General features: G+C 40.7%; 2 protein-coding genes across 3 annotated transcripts in view; one reads left to right on the top strand and one right to left on the bottom strand.

Annotated features, from left to right (window-relative positions):
• sema7a (semaphorin 7A) overlaps window positions 1-19288 on the bottom strand; it is a 26444-nt gene extending 7156 nt beyond the window's left edge. Inside the window, exons 1-9 of one of the 2 annotated variants that reach the window (XM_029115225.2) lie at window positions 19203-19288; window positions 16843-16982; window positions 16043-16084; window positions 14183-14278; window positions 13644-13746; window positions 12873-12983; window positions 9248-9390; window positions 4334-4512; window positions 3412-3520 (exon numbers count right to left, since the gene is read on the bottom strand). In XM_029115225.2, coding sequence (XP_028971058.2) covers window positions 3412-3520; window positions 4334-4512; window positions 9248-9390; window positions 12873-12983; window positions 13644-13746; window positions 14183-14278; window positions 16043-16084; window positions 16843-16982; window positions 19203-19218 — 939 coding nt within the window. In that variant the 5' untranslated portion in view covers window positions 19219-19288. Of the gene's footprint in view, window positions 1-3411; window positions 3521-4333; window positions 4513-9247; window positions 9391-12872; window positions 12984-13643; window positions 13747-14182; window positions 14279-16042; window positions 16085-16842; window positions 16983-18635; window positions 18858-19202 lie in introns of those variants that run through there. The other variant, XM_029115224.2, reaches the window with a different exon arrangement.
• Window positions 18995-21568, top strand: commd4 (COMM domain containing 4). Its single transcript, XM_010867541.4, has 9 exons — window positions 18995-19122; window positions 19248-19322; window positions 19563-19634; window positions 19836-19901; window positions 20029-20068; window positions 20223-20342; window positions 20573-20653; window positions 20751-20927; window positions 21311-21568. The coding sequence occupies exons 2-9, from the start codon at window positions 19320-19322 to the stop codon at window positions 21349-21351; spliced, it is 600 nt and encodes a 199-aa protein (XP_010865843.1). The 5' UTR covers window positions 18995-19122; window positions 19248-19319; the 3' UTR covers window positions 21352-21568.

Here is a 21568-nt window from a genome sequence, read left to right as displayed (position 1 = left end):
CAATGGCTCATTGTGTTTGCTAACCCAAGTATATCATTTGAAAAGGCAAATTGATCATTTGAAAACCCTTTTGCAACTATGTTAGCACCACTGAAAACAGTTGTGCTTATTAAAGAAGCAATAAAACTGGGGTTCTTTCGATCGAGTATCTTGAGCATCAGCAATTGCGGGTTCAATTACAGGCTCAAAATGGCCAGAAACAAAGAACGTTCTACTGAAACGCATCAGTCTATACTTGTTCTGAGAAATGATACTATCCCATGCTAAAATTGCCAAGAAACTGAAGATCTCAATCTGTATAATACTCCCTTCACAGAACAGAGCAGACTGTGTCTAACCAGAATAGAAAATACAATTCTACTTACCACTTTTAAGACATGGTCTGGCCCCTGATCACATTAGTGACAAGCTCAACCCATATTGCACTGTTAGGCCTCTTAGATCAGCTGTAAAAGGATTTCTGTCTCTTCTGGAGACAAGACTGAAAACTAAAGGGAACTGGGCCTTTGCCTGCCTGCCTGACTATCCCTTGTTAAATAGCGTTAGAGACGCCGACCTGCAACCAACATGTCCCGCATTCGAATCTCGTCACAGTCAAAGCATATTATGCATTAGGATTTTTTCCGGATAGATGAAAACTTTGCTGGCTACGTACAGTAGCTGCGTTGTAGTAAGCATAAAATAAAACTGTTCACAGTTATATTGCAACTATTTCTGGTTTTGAAGTACGCACCCGTGCATTATTTTTGGGGTAATATAGGCTAAATAAAAACACCTTGGGCAGTAAAAGAGTAGGGGTTTCCACGATTCTCTCGTCTTTTCACTTGACGAAAAAGTAAGTTATCGTCACCTATATTGATGGTTATTGTATAAATGTCATTCAGAAATGAAAGAAAAACAAACGTTTTTGTGCCATGAAATAGCTTTGGCTAATTTCATATACAGTCTCACTAGCAATTGCTCAAATCTTATGAAAATTCCAAGTAGTAAGTTAGAAACTAGTAAGCCCATTACTGGCTAATAAGCTGTAAAAACGGCCAGTGGCAAAAGCCATACATTTCATAGATGCTATTTGTGATGGAGGTAAACTGAATAAGAAACATTAGTCAGTTTAACACAATGATTAACGGTGTCTATCGAAATATTCAAACTTGGCGTTATGTTCAACATTTTGGCGTGACAAAATGATCTAATGTCGAGATGATGCTATACCGACATTGGGCAAAAGTATATAGCACTGTGCTGTAGTGGTTAAAGACACAGGCACTCACATGGGAGGCCCGGGTTTGAACAAAGTTAGGGGAACAACATTTATCACTTTTAATTGCGGGTTGGCTGAACTAGGCTTCCCACGTTCCATTTCGGGTTATAAGATGGCTTTCAGTAACAATTCATCACTGTGATTTTACATTTTGTTTATTCTTTTTACATCCTATATTTTTATAATCTATACAGATTTGGAAAGAATTAAGGGACCACTGCACCCGTTTCTTTCCTTTCCAAAAAAGTTGAAAAGGAGTTTTGAGTGAGGAACATAAGCATTCAATTTGCAGTGGTCTCTTAATTTTAACCCTTCTGTTCCTCACTCAAAACTTTCCTTTTTGACTTTTTTTTTTTGACTTTTTTTTGTAGACAGCGTTTGATTGGAGCCAATTTCATCCTACAACAGGACAATGACCCAAAGCACAGCTCCAAACTACGAAAGAACTATTAGGAAAGAAGCAGTCAGCTGGTATTCTGTCTATAATGGAATGGTCAACACATTCACTGGATCTCAACTCTATTGAGCTGTTGTGGGAGCAGCTTGACTGTATGATACATATGAAGTACCCATCAAAATGAGATAACCTCAACAAATTGTCAACTCGAATGACAAAGGTCTGCAAGGCTGTAATAGCTGCAAATGGATGATTGTTTGACGAAAGTTTGAAGGACACAATTATTATTTAAAATGAAAATCATAATTTCTAACCTTGTCAATTACTATATTTAATATTCATTTAGCTATATTTCCTATTCAAACTGATTTCATGTATGTTTTCATGGAAAACAATGCCATTTCTGAGTGACCTCAAACGTTTGAACGGTAGTGTAATTACATTACATTTAACATTCAGGCAGTTAAGCAGACACTAACCACAGCCAGCAACAGGTCTGTGCTACACTGACAAATGGCAAGGTGAACAGGGTGTAGAGCTAACATCATACATCCCCAATATCACCTATTCCTAACATTACCTATTCCTAATATCACCTATTCCTAACATTACCTATTCCTAATATCACCTATTCCTAACATTACCTAATCCTAACATTACCTATTCCTAATATCACCTATTCCTAACATTACCTATTCCTAACATCACCTATTCCTAACATTACCTATTCCTAATATCACCTATTCCTAACATTACCTATTCCTAATATCACCTATTCCTAATATCACCTATTCCTAACATTACCTATTCCTAACATTACCTATTCCTAATATCACCTATTCCTAACATTACCTATTCCTAACATTACCTATTCCTAATATCACCTATTCCTAACATTAACTATCCCCAATATCACCTATTCCTAACATTACCTATTCCTAACATTACCTATTCCTAACATTACCTATTCCTCACAGGACATCTGTAAGCTCCTGTACCAGCATAGAAAATATGTATAAAAATTTATTACTGTTCCTTACAAGCCTTAACCTTCCTAGTTAACTTAGACCCACACAACCTCCATATTTCCTCTGCGAGGGTGTGGTGTACCCCAACCCATGGGTGTTGCCGGCCTAAAGGGATGTAAAACTGTAACCCAACACTGTTATTACACTACAAACTGACATCTGTGGCCCACCCCACCCAGGCAACTGTTAGTCACATATCAGTCTATGTTATTTTCGGTTATGGTGATGGCATTTTATTCAACCTAAATCCTAATGAGGCATATGCAGGGCCGGATCACTCAACATGTGCTTAGGGGCCCCAACCTGCAGGGGGCCCCCGATCAAATTCTTGTTTTAAAATACTTAGCAAGAAGTACTGTATTTTCGTACAGCAGATGATCAAGTACAAGTCCATTTGAATCCAGATCAGACACAGTGTGCCATTTAGTTAACATCTCCGGTTTCCATTTCATCCACATGATACAGACTTTCCTTCAGTCAAAATCTCCACCCAGGAACAATGAGTCTTCTTTCATTACCTCAGTGATCCCAAAATGCCTCAAACGTTCCCTTGTTTTATAGTTCCTTATTATTCAAGGCCTATAAAAGGCAAGCTGTTAATACACTTCATGGAACTTTGTTTGGATGTAAGAGAGACAACAACAGACTCCTTTCTTAATGAGAGTCTGTTAACATGGATATTAGATATGTATTTTTCAGAAATGGAAATGTGAAAACATCCTTACTGTTCCAGGTCTTGGGTTAGGAATGTCTTTATCGTAGCCCTTGAAGGTTGAGCTCTGGAATATCCTGTCAATCTCTTCCATGGAGTAGATACAGACAGCAGTGCCATTCCTATCATGCACATAACAGGTTAAATTGTAATTCAAGTTAAGACAACAAACCGTAATTCTCTTTTTTAACCACACCCATATATAAACCGCACTTGCCCAGATAATTACGACTCTTACATACATTGTACATGAATATCAAACATCTAAATTAATTTGTTGAAGAATAAAACATGTTTTTGAAAACCTTGTAACTCCAAATGTATCATATTTGCTACATGAGATTCTGAGACCTCTGTGTCATCAAGCATTCGGCCGTGAAAAAGCAGTGTATTAACTGCTGTGGTTGAAAATATTTTCAAAATCTGTGTATAAGCTGCGGTTTATAAATGGGAAATGACAGTACTGAATAAGTCAGACAGCGTGTGACACTACCCAAGATGCAACATGGACAGGGTAATAAAGGTTTTGAAAAGGAAAAAATAAGTATTGTCACAGTGACCAGTCCACCCTCATACAACACTTCCTCTGTGAAAAGGATTCCGCTTTAAGAGCTCAAGTTGAACAGAACAAGGCTGAAGTGGAACAAAGCAAGGCTAAAGTGGAACAGAACAAGGCTAGAGTGGAACAGAACAAGGTTAAAGTGGAATAAAACAAGATTAAACAGAACGTTTAACAGAACATTGTAGGTGTTTTTTATGAGAGGTGCTCATATGCTGACAATAAAAATTATATTCAATGCTTCAATTCCTATATTTTCTAGGTTTAACTGGAGTTTAGTATGCACACAACATAAACCTCTGTAAATCATTCATTCTTGTCAAAGAGAGACTTTAGTAGAGTTTATCTGCTTGTGATTTTGGTAGAAGTTTCTCACCAGCTGCTACTGAAGAGAGCGTAGACTCTGGATTCCCTCCAATCCTCTGCATGCAACACATAGATGTCCTGGAGCCGGTTGAAGTAGAGCGACTCGCTCGGAATGCTGCACACCAACCGAGCCTTGAGGAACGATGTCCAGATGTTCTGGAAGAATCGCTTAGAGCCACCTTCATCTACCTGTACCACAACATAATCATAACATCTTTATCAACATTATCATCATTACCACATATAATCACCTTCACCACCATCATCATCATTACAATCACAAGTTTTAGAAATCGGCGGTTACGTTAAGTGGTCAAATAATGTAGAACCTGTATCAAATCGAGGGAGAAGTTCGCTCAAGTTTATTGGAAAATTGCAGCACAGATGTCATTCGGTGAACGTTCCAGTATCTTCTCACTGTAATGTTGGTTGCCAGCTAGCCTATACATTAAGGGCGTTTCTACATAGCAAAGATCAGGTTTCCAAGACAGTAACACCCATGCCAGATGGTCAATGTAAACATTCCTGTGGTAATCAGAGCACAACCTACAGAGAGATAATCTAAACAGAGAGGTTTCTGTTGTTCTCATTATCTAGGCACATTCACCTACAATGAAACATTCACATTCTAATTGTTAATGCTCAGATTCCACACTAACATCTAGTCCCAACCACCAAGACAACATGGTCACAGGGGACAGAGACAGTGCTGAAGGAACTAGTTATCTAGTCTTTTCACAGAACTGACTACACGGCTACTACGCTGACCCTCAATACAGGTGGTCATAGAGAACTTGCTAATGTCCCGCAAATATGTCTGTTTCTAGTGGTCAGAAAAGTTCAACATTTCAGCTTTCAGCTAGCCCCCCACCATTTCTTATAGAAATGTATGGAGGTTAAATACTGTATTTATATTGAAAAAATAATATGTATGGAAAATTTTGAGAGACAAACCAGACATAATGTAAAATCGAATCGGTCAGTATTCCTTTTATTTACCGGAAGGCAGGTAAACATTTGAGAGAAGAATGTGTCATAAAATAAAAATATTATATAATTGAACCAATACAGCCCTGTTTCCAAAACATTTGGGACGCTTCGTAAAATGAAAATAAAACCAGAATGAAATTGTCACAGTGCAGAGTAGGCAGGATATGAGGAGCAGAGATGAAGTAGGGAAACATCCTTTTATTCATCTTAGCAACCAACAGAAAACAATAAATGGAGCGGCAGCCCGTGAACTGAGGGCAAGCTGTAAGACAAGCAATTAACCACAACACAAAAGACGAAACGGCAACTTAAATACGGTCCCCAATTTTGGCCAACGCAGTGCAGCTGCCTCTAATCGGGGAGAACAGATACAGCAGCAGAGATGACAGTGACCCTCAGGCACATGGAGATGCCTACAGGACCCCAGTCAGGACCTGACAGCCATGACTCATTTGATTGTTAAGTGAGAAAAATATATGTCCAAAATAAATGCCCAGAATATATGCCCATCACCATCATCATCATTACAATCACTAACATCTAGTCCCTACCACCTCCACCATGGGACCAAAACAACATGGTCACAGTGGATAGAGACACAGTGTTGAAGGAACTAGTTATCCAGTCTTTTCACAGAACAGACAACATGGCTACTACACTGACCCTTAATACAGGTGGTCAGAGAACTTGCTAACGTCCTCCAAAAATGTCTGTTTCTAGCGCTCAGAAACCGTTTCAAGTTGAACATTTAAATGCACTAGAAAACAACAATATATTTTGCTATTAAATATACCCTTTCAGCTTGCCTTGCCAGGACCTGACAGCCATGAATCATTTTATTGTTTCTTGAAAAATATATGCCCAAAATATATGCCCACTTTGAATTTGATGGCAGCAACACATTTCAAAAAAGTTGGGACCGAGACCACCAAAGACTGAAACAGTTGTGTAATGCTAAAAACCTAAAGCTGGTGGAATATCACACAACTAATTAGGTCAATTGGCAACAGGTCAGTCACATGATTGGGTATTTAAAGATTTCCAGAGAGGAGGAGTCTGTCAGAAGTAAGGAAGGCTCTGTGAAGACTGCACGGGCAAACAGTGCAACAACTTAAGAATAAGGTTTGGGGATCTCTAAATCATTAAAATATTCTTTATGCAAGAGACCAGGCTGAAAACCAATATTGGATGGCCATGATCTTCAGTTCCTCAGACGGCACTACATTATAAACAGACATGATTCTGCAATGGACATCACTGTATGGGATCAGGAACACTCCTGAAAACCCTTGTCTGTGAACACAGTACGTCGCTGCAACCACAAATGCAAGTTAAAACTCTACCATGCAAAGATGAAACCATATATGAACATGATCTAGATCTGCCGCCGCCTTCTCTGGGCCCGAGCTCATTTAAGATGGAATGAGGTGGAGTGGAAAACTGTCCTGTGGTCTGACAAACACAAAATGTGAAATAATTTTTTTGAATCATGGACACCCTCTGGACTAAAGAGGAGAGGGACTTGTAATAAGCACACAGTTCAAAAGCCAGCATGTGATGGTATGGGGGTTCATTAGTGCACATGGGATTGCACATCTATGAAGGCAACATTAATGCTGAACAATATATACAGGTATTGGAGCAACATATACTGCCATCCAGACAACATCTTTTTCAGGGAAGGCCTTGCTTATTTGAGCCAGACAATGCCAAACCACATTCTGCATGCATTATAACAGCACTACTATGTGTCACCCATTGTAAACATTTGGGGCATTATGAACCGGAAAATACAACAATGGAACTGTTGTGCAGCTCCTATATCAAGCAAAAATGGGAAAACATTTCACAACAATTGGTCTCCTCAGTTACCCAAAAACACAGAGCTGTTAAAAGAAGAGCTGATGCAACACACTGGTAAATATGCCCCTGTTTTAAATTTTTAAATGTGTTGCTGGCATCAAATTCAAAATGTATTTTTCCAAAAACAAATAATATCTCAGTTTCATATGAAGACATATGTTGTCTTCATACTATTTTAATTAAATATAGGGATAAATAATTTCGCACATTGTTGCATTCTATTTTTATTTTTGTATTTTAGGCAGCAAGTTATTTTTAGGCATCCAATAACTGGGAACGGTTGGAGGTGGGAGGTTGTGTTTTTTATCTTTGACCAATTAGTTTAAAATAACAATATTCCCCCCAAAAATTCAGAAAAGCTATTTGATGACAGGCTAGCTAACATTTTTATGACCACAGTAAATCACAAAACATTGTAACATTTAAAATCTGCTGTTTGTTATGCCAACAATAAGAGATTGCCCAATACATTCTCACAGTCTCTGGCGACCTGTCAGTTATAACAGTCCATAAACAATCCAGTCTGGTTGTTTTATTGATGACCTATTTAACTGACCTGTGGTATGCCATACATTTAACAATCTATAATGTTTATGTAAACTGCATAGAAACATGGCCAGAGGTTATTGACAGAACATTAAACTCTAATCTGTTATAAAGACTCCTTCTAGGTCAGTGTACAGTACACCTTGGGCATTAGGTTAAAGTGCTAGGTGGAACCAAGTCCTGCTGTACAGGGGATGACATAACTATTTTTGGTGAACCCTGATATCACCAACCTGATTAACTGTTCTAATCAAGGCTGAAAACTACAGGAGGATTGACTGATAAGTAAAGGTACTTAATGTTTTGCTGTACTGAGAAATCTTTGTCATCTGTCTCCTGTATACATATACATTTCTGGTCAGTATGACGTTCGTAGACCAGTAACCAGGCTGATGTAGCCAGTCCGTTAGAAAAGGGGAGACTCTCTAAACCCTGACATTTGACACTCCGCAGGTTCTCATGACCTGCTGTTTTACTGAGCTTGGTCACATTTTCAACCTCTTCTCCTTCCCAGTCTCAGAGACACAGGCCAGACCAATAAATAATTACTAGTCACATGCTAGTTCAAACATGAAGGAAAACACTTTGCAATTTGATATAAAAACACAACAAAGGAAAGAAAATACAGCCATTTAAGCCATTGTCTCATATTCTCCATGAGGACAGATAACCTTTGATAAGGGCAAATAGAAACACTGTGCCAAAATGAATACAGAAGATGAATGGACACTGATCCCGTTGATTGTTATTGAGGTCATCATTTGACACCCATGAGACAGACGCAGTAGAATCATCTACTTCACTTCATTGGACTATTGTATTCAAATAATGGATCACAGGAAACACAGGGCATTGTGGGAAACTGTTTGCCTGCTCTCATTGGACACTGTGTATATAATGTTTGGATCTTGGGGGCAGTTGGTGATTGTTTGTCACCACATAGAGCAGCTACCCTACTGAGTACAGAAAAATAAATCTGCTTTCAGGTTTTTAAGTTGATCTCACAATAATAGAAACTTAACAGTGCAGCACAGGATTCCTTTCATGTGGCATAAGCTGACCTTCTACGTCTACAGATCTCCTGGACATTTGACACTTCTCACCTACCAGAGAACCATCCTATAACATCCACCTGACACTGTTTCAACCTCTCAGATTAGCCTCTGTCCCAGCTCTTACCTCACAGACATATCCTCTGTCCCAGCTCTTACCTCACAGACATATCCTCTGTCCCAGCTCTTACCTCACAGACATATCCTCTGTCCCAGCTCTTACCTCACAGACATATCCTCTGTCCCAGCTCTTACCTCACAGACATATCCTCTGTCCCAGCTCTTACCTCATAGACATATCCTCTGTCCCAGCTCTTACCTCACAGACATATCCTCTGTCCCAGCTCTTACCTCACAGACATATCCTCTGTCCTGGACCCTCTACCCAGCTCTTACTACACAGACATATCCTCTGTCCCAGCTCTTACCTCACAGACATATCCTCTGTCCTGGACCCTCTACCCAGCTCTTACCTTACAGACTTGAGCTACTCTGGAGATCCATGGGTCTGCCTCAGGGTTACTGTCAGAGTTCTTCTCCCTAAAGAACAAGTAGATCTTCTCATTGGATGGCTCATCCCTACGCTTCACCCAGCTGGCGGAGATGAATGTCGGCTCTGAAATAAATTTGAAAATCAGTCAATCAATGCAGCAACCAATTAACCAGGTAATTTATAACCAGGACCTTTAAAACCAAGACCTTTAAACCAAGACCTTTAAAACCAAGACCTTTAAAACCAAGACCTTTAAAACCAGGACCTTTATATAACCAGGACCTTTATATAACCAGGACCTTTAAAACCAGGACCTTTATTACCAGGTCCTTCAAAACCAGGACATTTATATAACCAGGACCTTTAAAACCAGGACCTTTATTACCAGGTCCTTTAAAACCAGGACCTTTATATAATCAGGACCTTTATATAATCAGGACCTTTATAAAACCAGGACCTTTAAAACCAGGACCTTTATTACCAGGTCCTTTAAAACCAGGACCTTTATATAATCAGGACCTTTATAAAACCAGGACCTTTATAAAAACAGGACCTTTATACAACCAGGACCTTTAAAACCAGGACCTTTATTACCAGGTCCTTTAAAACCACCCTGAGACATTTGTTTCTTGATACTCAGTTTTTCACTGCCTAGCTAACAACAACACAACTGAAGGCAATGAACTGTGAGGATCAGAGAAAGACGACAACCAACACATGGCTGAATCAGTTAATACAGGGGAATGACTGATGCAGCTAAACCCTAAGAACACTCAACATGATTAGCAGACACACAGCAAGGTCCGCTACGTGTCTGAGTTAGCTAGTATCCTTGACGCCCCAAAGCACGCCAAATACCACTCTGATTAGCTTGTCTCTGTCTGGGAGTGCCAGGTCAGGGATGTTTCCCAACAAGCTGATAACAGCACAATGTTGAGAGCTGAAGGAGACAATTTCCCAGAATCTCCATCGGTGCCTGGCAACATATCCCCTACTACAAACAGTATTCACAGCAGAATGGATCCATCACAACTGGATCATTTAGTGCCAAGAGGTTCACTTCAGAGCAGGATCAATGAGTTTGGAGAAATGACTAATGATTTTCTGATTCACTAAGATAACTGAACTAATACATTTGTTTTGGTTATTGAGTAAATTACACTGTGACCATTTTAAGTAGTATCAAATGTGGCTCATGGTCCAGATGTGTAGAACATTACTTAACCAATGTAGATGTCCTTTCAGTGAAAGGTGTGCATGAAATGATTGGCAGATGAGCATGATATAAAGTGATATAAAGTGACAGGTGTGTATGAGACTATGGATGGAAGGGGGAGGGGTTCCTGAATTGAGCAGCCTTACACCCTGTGGAAAGAAACTGTCCCGTAGCCTGTTAGTTTTGGACTGAATACTCCTGTACCTTCTGCCTGACGGCAGCTTGGTAAACAGTCCGTGGCATGGGTGGCTGGGATCTGGAATGATCTGTTTGCTCCTCCTCCTACACCTCTCTGTGTAGAGATCCTGCAGGGATGGCAGGTCAGACCCTGCTGTTTTAATCAACCTCTAAAGTGCTTTGCAGTTGAGGGCGGTGCAGCTGCCATACCAGGCTGTGACACAACCAGACAGGATACTCTTGATAGTACATCTGTAGAAGTTGGTGAGTATCCTAGAATCCATGCCAAATCTCCTTTATCTGCATAGGAAGAAGAGACGTTTCCTGGCCTCCTTCACCAAGATGTTAGAGTGATGAGACCAGGTCAAGTCATCACTGATGTTGACACCAAGGAACCTGATGTTGTGAACTCTCTCTACTACAGACCCATTGATGTGTATGGGGGCGTGGTCTCCTCGCCGCTGCTTCCTGTGATCAACAATCATCTCCTTCGTTTTGCTGATGTTGAGCTGGAGGTTGTTTTCCTGACCCCACAAAGTCAGTGACCTCACTTCGTCTCTATAGGCTGACTCGTTGTTGTCAGAGATCAGGCCTATGATGGTGGTGTTGTCAGCAAACTTAACGATGGTGTCGGAGACGTGGGTTGCCAGGCGTGGGTGAAGAGAGAGTACAGAAGCAGGCTCAACACACAGCCCTGGTGGGGAACCAGTACTGAGAGTCAGTGAGGAGGAGAGGCAGCAATCCCTTTTTAGGGCTTTACAGATGTCTGACCTGGTCATTTGGAAAGGGCAGCCATCCTAGTCCATTTGAGTATCCGTGCCATGGATGATGTTCTCAAAGCGAGCATAGAAAGAGTTCAGTTCCTCAAGGAGAGAAGCTGGCACTTCCCCCACACTGCCTGAATAGCCTTTATAGTCAGTGATGGTTCTCAGACCACTACACATGTTCCTGGTATTGGAGCCCTGGTAGAGAGATTCTACTTTGACTCTGTATTGGATTTTAGCAGTTTTTATTGCCTTCCTGAGGTCATACTGGGATTTCTTATAATTGTCCTTGCTGCCGGAGTCCATGCTTTTAGCATGGCATGGATACCACTGTTGACCCATGTTTTTGATAGGGAAATTATTTTGTAGTTGCACGTGGTACAACGTCGTCAATAAATTTGCTAGTAAAACCGGTCACAGACTCTGTGTATTCATTGATATTGCCTCCAGACGCCTCTCGGAACATTTCCCAGTCTGTAGTGAGGAAACAGTCACGTAAGTCGCCGTCTGATTGGTCCGTCCATCGTTGAACGGACCCTGTCACTGGCTTCTCTTGTTTTAGCCTCTGCCTGTAAGCAGGGAGCAACAGTATCAAGGCGTGGTGTGATTTGCCGTAAGCAGGACAGAGGAGGGCCTTATATCCATGATGAAATGGAGAATAGACATTGTCAAGAGTTTTTTCCTGCGTGTCGGGAAGTTGATTTGTTTTTTAAACTTTGGTAGGACTTTCTTCGGATTGGCTCCGTTAAAATCACCAGCAAAAATAAAGGCAGCCTCCGGATGTAAACATTCAAGCCTATCAATAACTCTAAAAGGTGTGTAGAGCGCAGCCTCAGCGTGGGCTTGGGGGAGTGTACACAGCTGTTAAAATGACTGATGTAAACTCCCAGGGGAGATAGTAAGGGCAACATTTAATCGTAAAATGCTCCAGATCAGGAGAGCATCCAGAAGAAATGCAGTCCACGTCCCGACACCAAAGATCGTTTACCATGAAGCAGACACCACCCCCTCTGCTTTTAACGGACTCTGCTGTTCCATCCTACCGATTAATGGATTGCCCTTTCGGAACAATGGCTGCATCTGGGATTGAGGGCTCAAGCCATGTTTCAGTGAACACCAGTACGTTGCAGTTCTTAATGTCCAGCTGGAAAGCTAGCCTGCACCTAAGTCCGTCCAGCTTGCTGTCTAGTGACTGGACGTTGGCTAAGAGAATACTTGGGAGAGGAAGGCTAGCCTGCCCCTGAGTTGGTCCAGCTTGCGGTCTAGTGACAGGTTAATAACGCGGTTGCAAAAGTAACAAAATTACACATTAGTAACAACAATAAAACAATAAATCCGCAAAGTTGTTTGAAAGCACGAAAAACAGCAGCCATCCTCAACCGCGCCATCTTGTGTACAGCATATTCATTACATTGTCACCTTAAAACATTATAATTGTCTCTACATACCGGTCACCCACTTGTCATACATCCATACATTAGTTCTGCTGCCAGCTTTCCTTCTGAATTGGAGTGAGGTTCCATCACTGTACAGAGGGGCAGCAGCGTAAAGGTCTCCCTCTAAACAAAGGAAGTAAACACATAAAATAATGTGGAAATATACGCATTCTCTAAGAAACAGTATTTCTACTGTGTTCAAGTGGCTGTGGATTATTTCTCACATGGAAAATTTGGTATTTAACCAATAATTTTATTTATTGTATAAAGGCATGTTTTCTCTGCCAAATGATTTCATTATTTGGAAATATATAGATCTGTCAGCAACCAGCAAATGTGTTTAGGTAGGTACCAATTGAAAAAAACTTTAATTAAATGTTAAGTTAGGTATCAAGCCAATAAAACCCTTGTGTTAAGTTAAATGCTAAGGTATTGTGATGTGAATATGTCTGCTACATCAGCATCGCCCCTCCCCAGCTGTAACTCTTTAGTAGAGACATAAAATAGGCACCAGCCCATCACAGAGGGTTGTCTTGTGTTGATTTCTCCCTCACCTCCCCACTCTAAATTCCCTTTAATGAAACACCCCCAGGGCCCTGAAAACTTGTCCAGTGTCCATTGCCTATGTCCTGCCCCATTACAGTCAAAATCCACTAACACCATTGCAACATGCAACATTTCACCATCTCATAATATTTGATTTATAGAAGGTCAAGACAGTACAGAAACATGCTCAGGCAGGTGGTAATGTTTCCTTTACACTCCTGTTGTTGCTCCACACACCTACAGTGAGGGAGAGGGAGTTCTGGGAGTAAATGTGAGGGGAGATCCCAGTGCCTTCATAACTCTCCACGATCTCTAGGGTGTGATTGGCCATCTGGGAATACTGTCAATGTAAACACACAGAACAGCCATCATGACAAAGACACGAATTACAGTGGCGCCACCATCCCAAATCCCACTATTCCCTACAGTCATTTAGACCAGGCCCCATTGGATTAAAGGTAGTGTAAACTGGGGTGCTATTCTGGAAACAGCCTATAAAAACATAGTATTGACATGACAGAGCACAAAACATACAACATAATATTAGATTAACATGGTCACTTACAGTGCATTCTGAAATGACTCAGACCCTGTCACATTTCCTACATTTTGTTACAGCCTCATACTATAATTCATTAAATTCACAAAGCATTCAAAAACACTCCCAGTTGGCTTCCAACAGTCTAACAAAGCATTCAAAAACACTCCTTCTAGGATTCTAAATGTATGACAAAAGACTGAAAAACACTCCCAGGGGAGTATGCTGTCATCCTCACCAGCTTCCAGCATTGAGGCTTGTTCCCATTGGTCCCACAGACAAACAGACTGTCCTGAAATTTCTGGATAACAGTGATGACATTCTCACATGGACTCTAGGACAATCAGAACATTACAATAAGAATATATGAATCACAGCATTAAGACCATTAGCTAATTGATAATAACAGAGTCATTACATGGACATGAAGACACAGCAAATGCCTCTGGTTTCTAAGACACAGTCTTTCTAAATAACAGTCAGATTCATCATCAATATGTTGGGTGTATTAATTTTCAGTGCTTATGAACATTAAGATCAACTAAAAGGATAATGTTCGATTGAACATTTGCATTTTGCCACTGCATTAAGAGCTGTATACCACAAATCCCAGAGTTGCCTCATAAAAAACTTGGATAAACTGCTTCCAAACGTAAGGACACTGTTGCAAGTCACTGTGGATCAGAGTATGTCAGCAGAGTGGGAGTGTATGGAGGAGGGGATTGGAGCGTGAGGAGCAGAGCAGGAGTGTATGGAGGAGGGGATTGGAGCGTGAGGAGCAGAGTGGGAGTGTATGGAGGAGGGGATTGGAGCGTGAGGAGCAGAGCAGGAGTGTATGGAGGAGGGGATTGGAGCGTGAGGAGCAGAGTGGGAGTGTATGGAGGAGGGGATTGGAGCGTGAGGAGCAGAGTGGGAGTGTATGGAGGAGGGGATTGGAGCGTAAGGAGCAAAGTGGGAGTGTATGGAGGAGGGGTTTGGAGCGTGAGGAGCAGAGCGGGAGTGTATGGAGGAGGGGATTGGAGCGTGAGGAGCAGAGTGGGAGTGTATGGAGGAGGGGATTGGAGCGTGAGGAGCAGAGTGGGAGTGTATGGAGGAGGGGATTGGAGCGTAAGGAGCAAAGTGGGAGTGTATGGAGGAGGGGTTTGGAGCGTGAGGAGCAGAGCGGGAGTGTATGGAGGAGGGGATTGGAGCGTGAGGAGCAGAGCGGGAGTGTATGGAGGAGGGGATTGGAGCGTGAGGAGCAGAGCGGGAGTGTATAGAGGAGGGGATTGGAGCGTGAGGAGCAGAGTGGGAGTGTATGGAGGAGGGGATTGGAGCGTGAGGAGCAGAGCGGGAGTGTATGGAGGAGGGGATTGGAGCGTGAGGAGCAGAGCGGGCCCAATTTGACTGCAGCATGGAGATAAATTGAGTTATCTTATCTTTGGCCTTGTAACAAACTAAGCAGGAGAAAAACGCTTTTCATTATTACTATGCTGCGCGTACTGCCCTCCAACCTGGTTGGAGAAAAAGAGGCGCAAAACTCATCCTAAACAAAGTGTGTTGGCTAGATGACCTTGTAGATATGGGCTCCATACCTCACCGATAAAATGCAGAAAGAACTGAGGAACGTAGACAGGATTCTTCCTGCCTTGTCGGAAATAAGGAATTGTCTACCATGTCTCAGGCAATAAAACATCTCCACTCGGGATAGACAGTACTATGTGTTCCTTATTTTCGACAAGGCAGGAAGAATCCTGTCTATGTTCCTCAATTCTTTCTGCGTTGTGTTAAACAGCCTGGTTGCAAAATGCTGTTTAAATGCTTAGCGCTTGATTTTACAGACAGCCAAGTATTACACGCACACACGCACACGCATACACACGCATGCACACACACGCATACGCACGCACACGCACACACACGCATCTCCAAAATAACCGGTGAAAAGGGAGTGGTGGGAGTTTGGTTAAGTAGTGCCTGCAGCCTACTTCATTATGTATTTAATATATATATGTGGTTCTTTCCTCATAAATAGAAAATGTAAGATCCTGGAATGTAAGTGTGGAATGTACTCCCGCAATCAGCAGCATATCGCCAGTCTTCCACTAACTCTCCTCACCTCTCCACACGTTTGTCCACCAGTAGTACTGAGAGGAAACAACTGCAGAAGACAAAACAATGGGAAAAGCAGTCAGGCAAAAACCTTTCCTAGCTTTTCTTTTGACAGTATTTTCCTTCTTTCACCACCCATGTTAGGCATGTTACAGCATGTTACAGCATGTTACAGCATGCCTTTCATGTCCAACTAACTGAGAAGCTGGCCAAAATAGCTGAAATACCAGCATTTATAATCAAAATGCATCCTAACATATATGAATAACCATCTGCATAGCTAGAGGTTTTAGGGCTGATATCTAGAAAGCACTGTGACAACTGCTGATTTATACAAAATAGGCTTACATTTTATGCACATTCTACTGAAACGGAACACTTATCTTAACATACTTTCAAAACTATCAAAGTAAAAAATCATAAAAGTAGTGCATAGCCTACATACAGAAAAAGGTGGTAGATAAGTTAACTACATTGAGAAGGTAGCATTTTCTAGGCAGATCTTATTTCCCTTCCATAGAATATCTAATCAGCAGATGCAATTACAGTAAGGTTGAAAGATGCTTTTTGTGCAAATCCCAAAGGCGATAGTGAATATATTGTTGCTGTCTGCTGGTAGAAGCGTGGGCCGGCAGCGGCATTGAACTGCAGCCGTCTGCTTTGTGTTTCAGACAATGGCTTTAGAATGTTAGTTAACTACGTGAGAGAGGTGAAATCCATAAAAACAACATGTGAAATGCTCTGAATATGTCAGAGTATTTATTGTTTATGTGTAATGAGGAAAAAAACAAGTAACACAATACCAACCTCTATGATGCGGTTGGTATCCACATCGATCTGAAACACAAAATCTGTCCCGCCGACATAGAGCTCATCACCCTCATCAGGGTGGAAGAAGACCGTGTGGTTCTGACTTGTGTTATATTCCAGCCGGGCATCTATACTGTCTGCAGAGAAAATGAATGCGATAACGTTAGCTTTATATTCAAGATTGGGAGTTTAATCGTCAATACCTCATCAACAAAACCTGCCAGAAAGACAGCAATTACATTGTCTGAATCTGCTGGCAATGGCGAACAAGGAACACTACTTGTTTTTCCATATCGATTTCATATTATTCTTTCAGAGTCGAAAAGAACGTGTATAACTGCTTTACTACGACGCAAGGGTTAAGGCACCGTCTTAAAAGTGCACCATTATCGGCTCATGTTGATGCAAAACGTCAGTTGTTTATGCAAATGTAAATAGCTCGTATCAAAATTACCAACCAATATAGCTTCAGGGACAACTGCTCTACCATCAGCATCCTTTAGTTTTCCAATTTTCCAATGTAGGTCATTATTAATATTTTATAAAGCAGTTTTCCATTAATTATGTTCAATAGCTCGGACCCAATTAAACTTATATGGAAATAACCAACTGATATAGCTTCAGGGACAGCTGTTCTACCATCAACATCCTGTAGTTTTGCAATTTTCAATGTAGGAAATTATTAATAGTTCATAAAGCAATTTTTCATGAATTATGTTCAATAGCTCTGACCCAATATAACGTATATGGAAAACCCAAATGATTTAGCTTCAGGGACAGCTATTGTACCATCAACATTCTTTAGTTTTACAATATTACAATTTTTGAACGTATTACTATTTTATAAAGCAATCTTCTCCCTGAAGCTCTATCAGTTTATTATTTCCATAAAAGTTTTATTGGGTCCAAGCTATTGAGCATTTTTTATGGTAAATTGCTTTATAAACTAGTAATAATTTAAAAAATTACAAAATGTTTAAACTAAAGGGTGTTGATGGTTGAGCAGCTGTCCCTGAAGCAATATCAGTTGGTTAGTTCAACAGACGTTTTATTAGGTCAGAGCTATTGAGATTTCTCTGAATTAAAATGTTTTAAATAATATTAATCATGTCCTTAATTATAATACTCATGGTAGGGCGGTTATCCCTGACGTTCTATTTAAAAAGTTACCTTGGGTCTGAAGTACTGACCTTTATTTTAATAACAGGAAATACAAGTATTTTTACCTTTACTATTTTAATAATGTAAAACAACAACCATGTAAATGGTAGAGCATTTTAAACGTCGTCTTTGTATCGCAACAGCACAAAATTGATCGCAGCAAAAAACAGGGAATATGTTATTGCTGTCTTTCTGGCAGGTTTCGTTGATGAGGTATTGACGATCAAATTCCGAATCTTGAATATTAAGATAACTTCACCGCAGTAAGAAACTTAGAAAATAATAAAATTAGCTTTTGATGGATACTTGAAAGGATTAAACGAGGATTAAACGTTTCTAATCTACGTAGAAGGTTGCTCTTTGGCAGGTAGTTCTAATGCCGTCTGTAGTATAATTTTTATATAGTTTTTGATCATTTAAATTCACAATGACATTTTGAACTGAACTAGTTGAAGTCATAAAGGTGCTCTTACAAAAAATAAACAATGCAAATAATTCTTAATTTAACTACACTACATCAATCTATTTGTTTATACTTATTCCTTGGTCTGGACTCAATCAAACACGTTTGGGAAATCATTGGCTTGTATTTGCAGTAAAAGAGCAGGTGCAGCAGTAAAAGCACTTACCTTGACTCAAGATTAGTCTTGGTATGTCCCTCATACAGTAAGTAAATGCAAAATGAATCCAAGCAATAAAAAAAAACAATTTCATTTTTGATTTTACCTAAATTAGGCTACTCAAATTAATTATTTAGAGTCGCCATGCCGACTGTGGATCTCGAGCCTTAGAACCATTGAATGATCATATTCCCATCTGAGCGCTCGACTTCATGAGAGCGTAACGTCATTGCACCGTCATGGAAGCAGTAGGCTATACATAGACATAATATGGGCTATACAATTTGAAACAACATATTAAGGAAGCTCATTATAAGGTTAAAATGTAAAACAAATACACGATGAAGCTGTTGGTTTGTGGAGTTGATTATTTACTACAAAAGAAGATGCGCACATTTAATCCATATGGTTATAAACTGTCGATCAGAGGAAGCGAGCAACTCATTGAGTGAAGAGAGGCGTTCCCGTAACATTCACCAAAGCCAAAGGTTATTCGGTAAAAAAAAAATACTTTTACCTGAAAGCTTAATGCGTGTGAATGCGAGCTTTGAACTGTAAAACAACTGAACTACATACCTACGTAACTTTGCATTTAAATGAACTTTTTTGGATCTTTGGTAGGACCGGTACACTCCGGGCACAACGTTTTTGTCCCAATCTTCATAATCACATGACAGAAATACTGCCGCAAAGATGGTAAACTCTTTTCGCTTTTAATTGCTATACATTATTGTTTGTCGGATTCCATAATAACTGCATTTGTTATTTTAAGTTAGTATGTAGATCCGTATGGAAAAGACTGGGAGTCAAAACACGAAATGCTAAAGTAGTTAGCTACAATAGTTGGCTAAAAACAACTACACACCAAGTGAAGGAGTTCGTTATATGCCAAACCAACAATGATGATATTGTGCAAATGGTTTTTACTCTTTCTAGAGATTCCGGTTTTGTGGGGATTTGGACTGCCCAGACTGGGTTCTTGCTGAAATCAGCACTTTGGCGAAAATTGTAAGTTCAACCATTGGACTAGCTAGCTGTAATTAGCACGAGTCCCAGGGTTTTAATAACATTTTTGTCGTGATAACTAAAATAGCTAATAGCAAAATAGCTCAATAAATTATTTTCAAGCACTGGATACGGCATCTGACTCAGGGAGCAGAGCTCACTGAAATTATCCCCTGACGTTTGTCTTCTCTGTATTTCCGACAGTCAAGCGTCAAGATGAAACTCCTCTGTGTCCAGGTGATGAAGGATCTGCTGGGAGAGGGGATTGATGTAAGTTTCGCATCCACAAACAATAAAAATGTTTTCCTTACACTTCATTGTCTTCAATTTCTAACCACACATTTGTGATTGATCCCTAATATTGCGTGTCCTCAAAAACAATTTTCATATGTTTTAGTATGACAAAGCTGCAAAGTTAACTGCAGATGCAAAGTTTGGTAAGTAGCTCTTTTTTCCCCCAAATGTGCAGCTACTTTAATGCAAACTGCAAAAAAGGACAACTTAATGTCTTGTGCGGTGAAAGTAATTCTTTGACAATGCCGGTAAACTGTCTATATCCTTTATATACATGCACCTGTGTCTGATGTGTAGACAGTGGAGACATCAAAGCCAGTGTTGCAGTGCTGACCTTCATCCTGTCCAGTGCAGCTAAACACAATGTGGACAGTGACTCTCTCTCCAGTGAGCTGCAACAGCTGGGACTACCTAAAGGTGCAGTATTCTATGAAAACAGCTGTTCATCTTGAAACAACCTGAAGGACTGGGTTGGATACAACCATCTACTGTAAAAGCTCATTCCTTAATGAAGTACTGGATTGTGAATCGGTCATATCTGAATGCCAACAGAAGTCTCCGTTCCACTGTAGATGTTACAAACTAAGTTGTGAGAACCATGTATAGTTTGACACTCATGACTTTTCCGTCCATCATGTGTCTGGCAGAGCACACCACAGGCCTGTGTAAATCATATGAAGACAAGCACACTGCTCTGCAGCAGAGGCTGAGAGAGAGCAGTCTGAGACGTGAGTTAGTAGTGAGTGGTTTTTCTTTGGGATTGTGAGTAGCTTAGGATATTTTAGATGCTAGCCTGTATTGTTGAATGTCATTGTTGTGTTCCAGTGGGTCGGCTGGAGGGCGTGGCCTGGAGGGTTGACTACACCCTGAGCTCCAGTGAGCTTCAGGAGGTTAATGAGCCCACCGTGCAGCTCCGCCTCCAAGCCCAAGGGGCGGAGACAGGATCCACAGAGGCCACCATTGTCTCAATCTCTGCAGACAAGTTCAGAGTCCTGCTGACAGGTATGTCCTGGGTGAGGCTGGTACGGGCCTGACTCCCGGCTCAGACAGAGTCAGGCTTGAGGCAGTAGCATTATGCTCTTTTCTCTGGTGCCGTTGGAAGCACTTCTCAAAATCTATGGTAGCATATATATATATTTTTTTAAACATTATTCTATCGTCCCTGTATTGTATTGTCACTGTATTCTGTTGTCACATAATTTGTAAGCTGCCAAACGCTCCAAGTGGTGTGAGAGTAGCTGGAAATATTTGGACAGAGTTTATGATGATTGAGTTTCTTTGAATGGATTTAAACCACTTCCTTTGCACAATGTGCCCTTCATTCTGTGTTTGTAAAAGAGTCTCGCCACCTTTACTGATTTCATCATCTCTGGATGTTCCCTCAGAACTGAAACAAGCCCAGGCCGTCATGAATGCATTGCAGTGAAGCAAGACGTATGTACTGCAAGGATCCAGGAAAGGGACCTGAAGTCACTCAGTGGCCAGATGGGACTGTCTTATCTGGAGAGTTCTTCACATGTGTTCCTGGAAGTGTTGCTCCTCTGGGTTTAAAACCCGGTGAAATTGGAGTAGACCATGATCTTTCAAACCTATTTTGTACATTGAATGTATATGTCGTCATTATTAAAATGTTATGAATGTTA

Source organism: Esox lucius, chromosome 19 (genome assembly GCF_011004845.1).
Source record: "Esox lucius isolate fEsoLuc1 chromosome 19, fEsoLuc1.pri, whole genome shotgun sequence".
NCBI classification, from domain to species: Eukaryota; Metazoa; Chordata; class Actinopteri; order Esociformes; family Esocidae; genus Esox; species Esox lucius.
This window is presented reverse-complemented; position numbering and strand designations above follow the sequence as displayed.

What these genes read in the sequence shown, in the direction of transcription:
- commd4 (XM_010867541.4), top strand. An exon ending in ACAGCTGGGACTACCTAAAG is followed by an intron (nt 20,343 to 20,572) that starts GTGCAGTATTCT and finishes TGTGTCTGGCAG; the next exon opens with AGCACACCACAGGCCTGTGT. An exon ending in GTTCAGAGTCCTGCTGACAG is followed by an intron (nt 20,928 to 21,310) that starts GTATGTCCTGGG and finishes ATGTTCCCTCAG; the next exon opens with AACTGAAACAAGCCCAGGCC.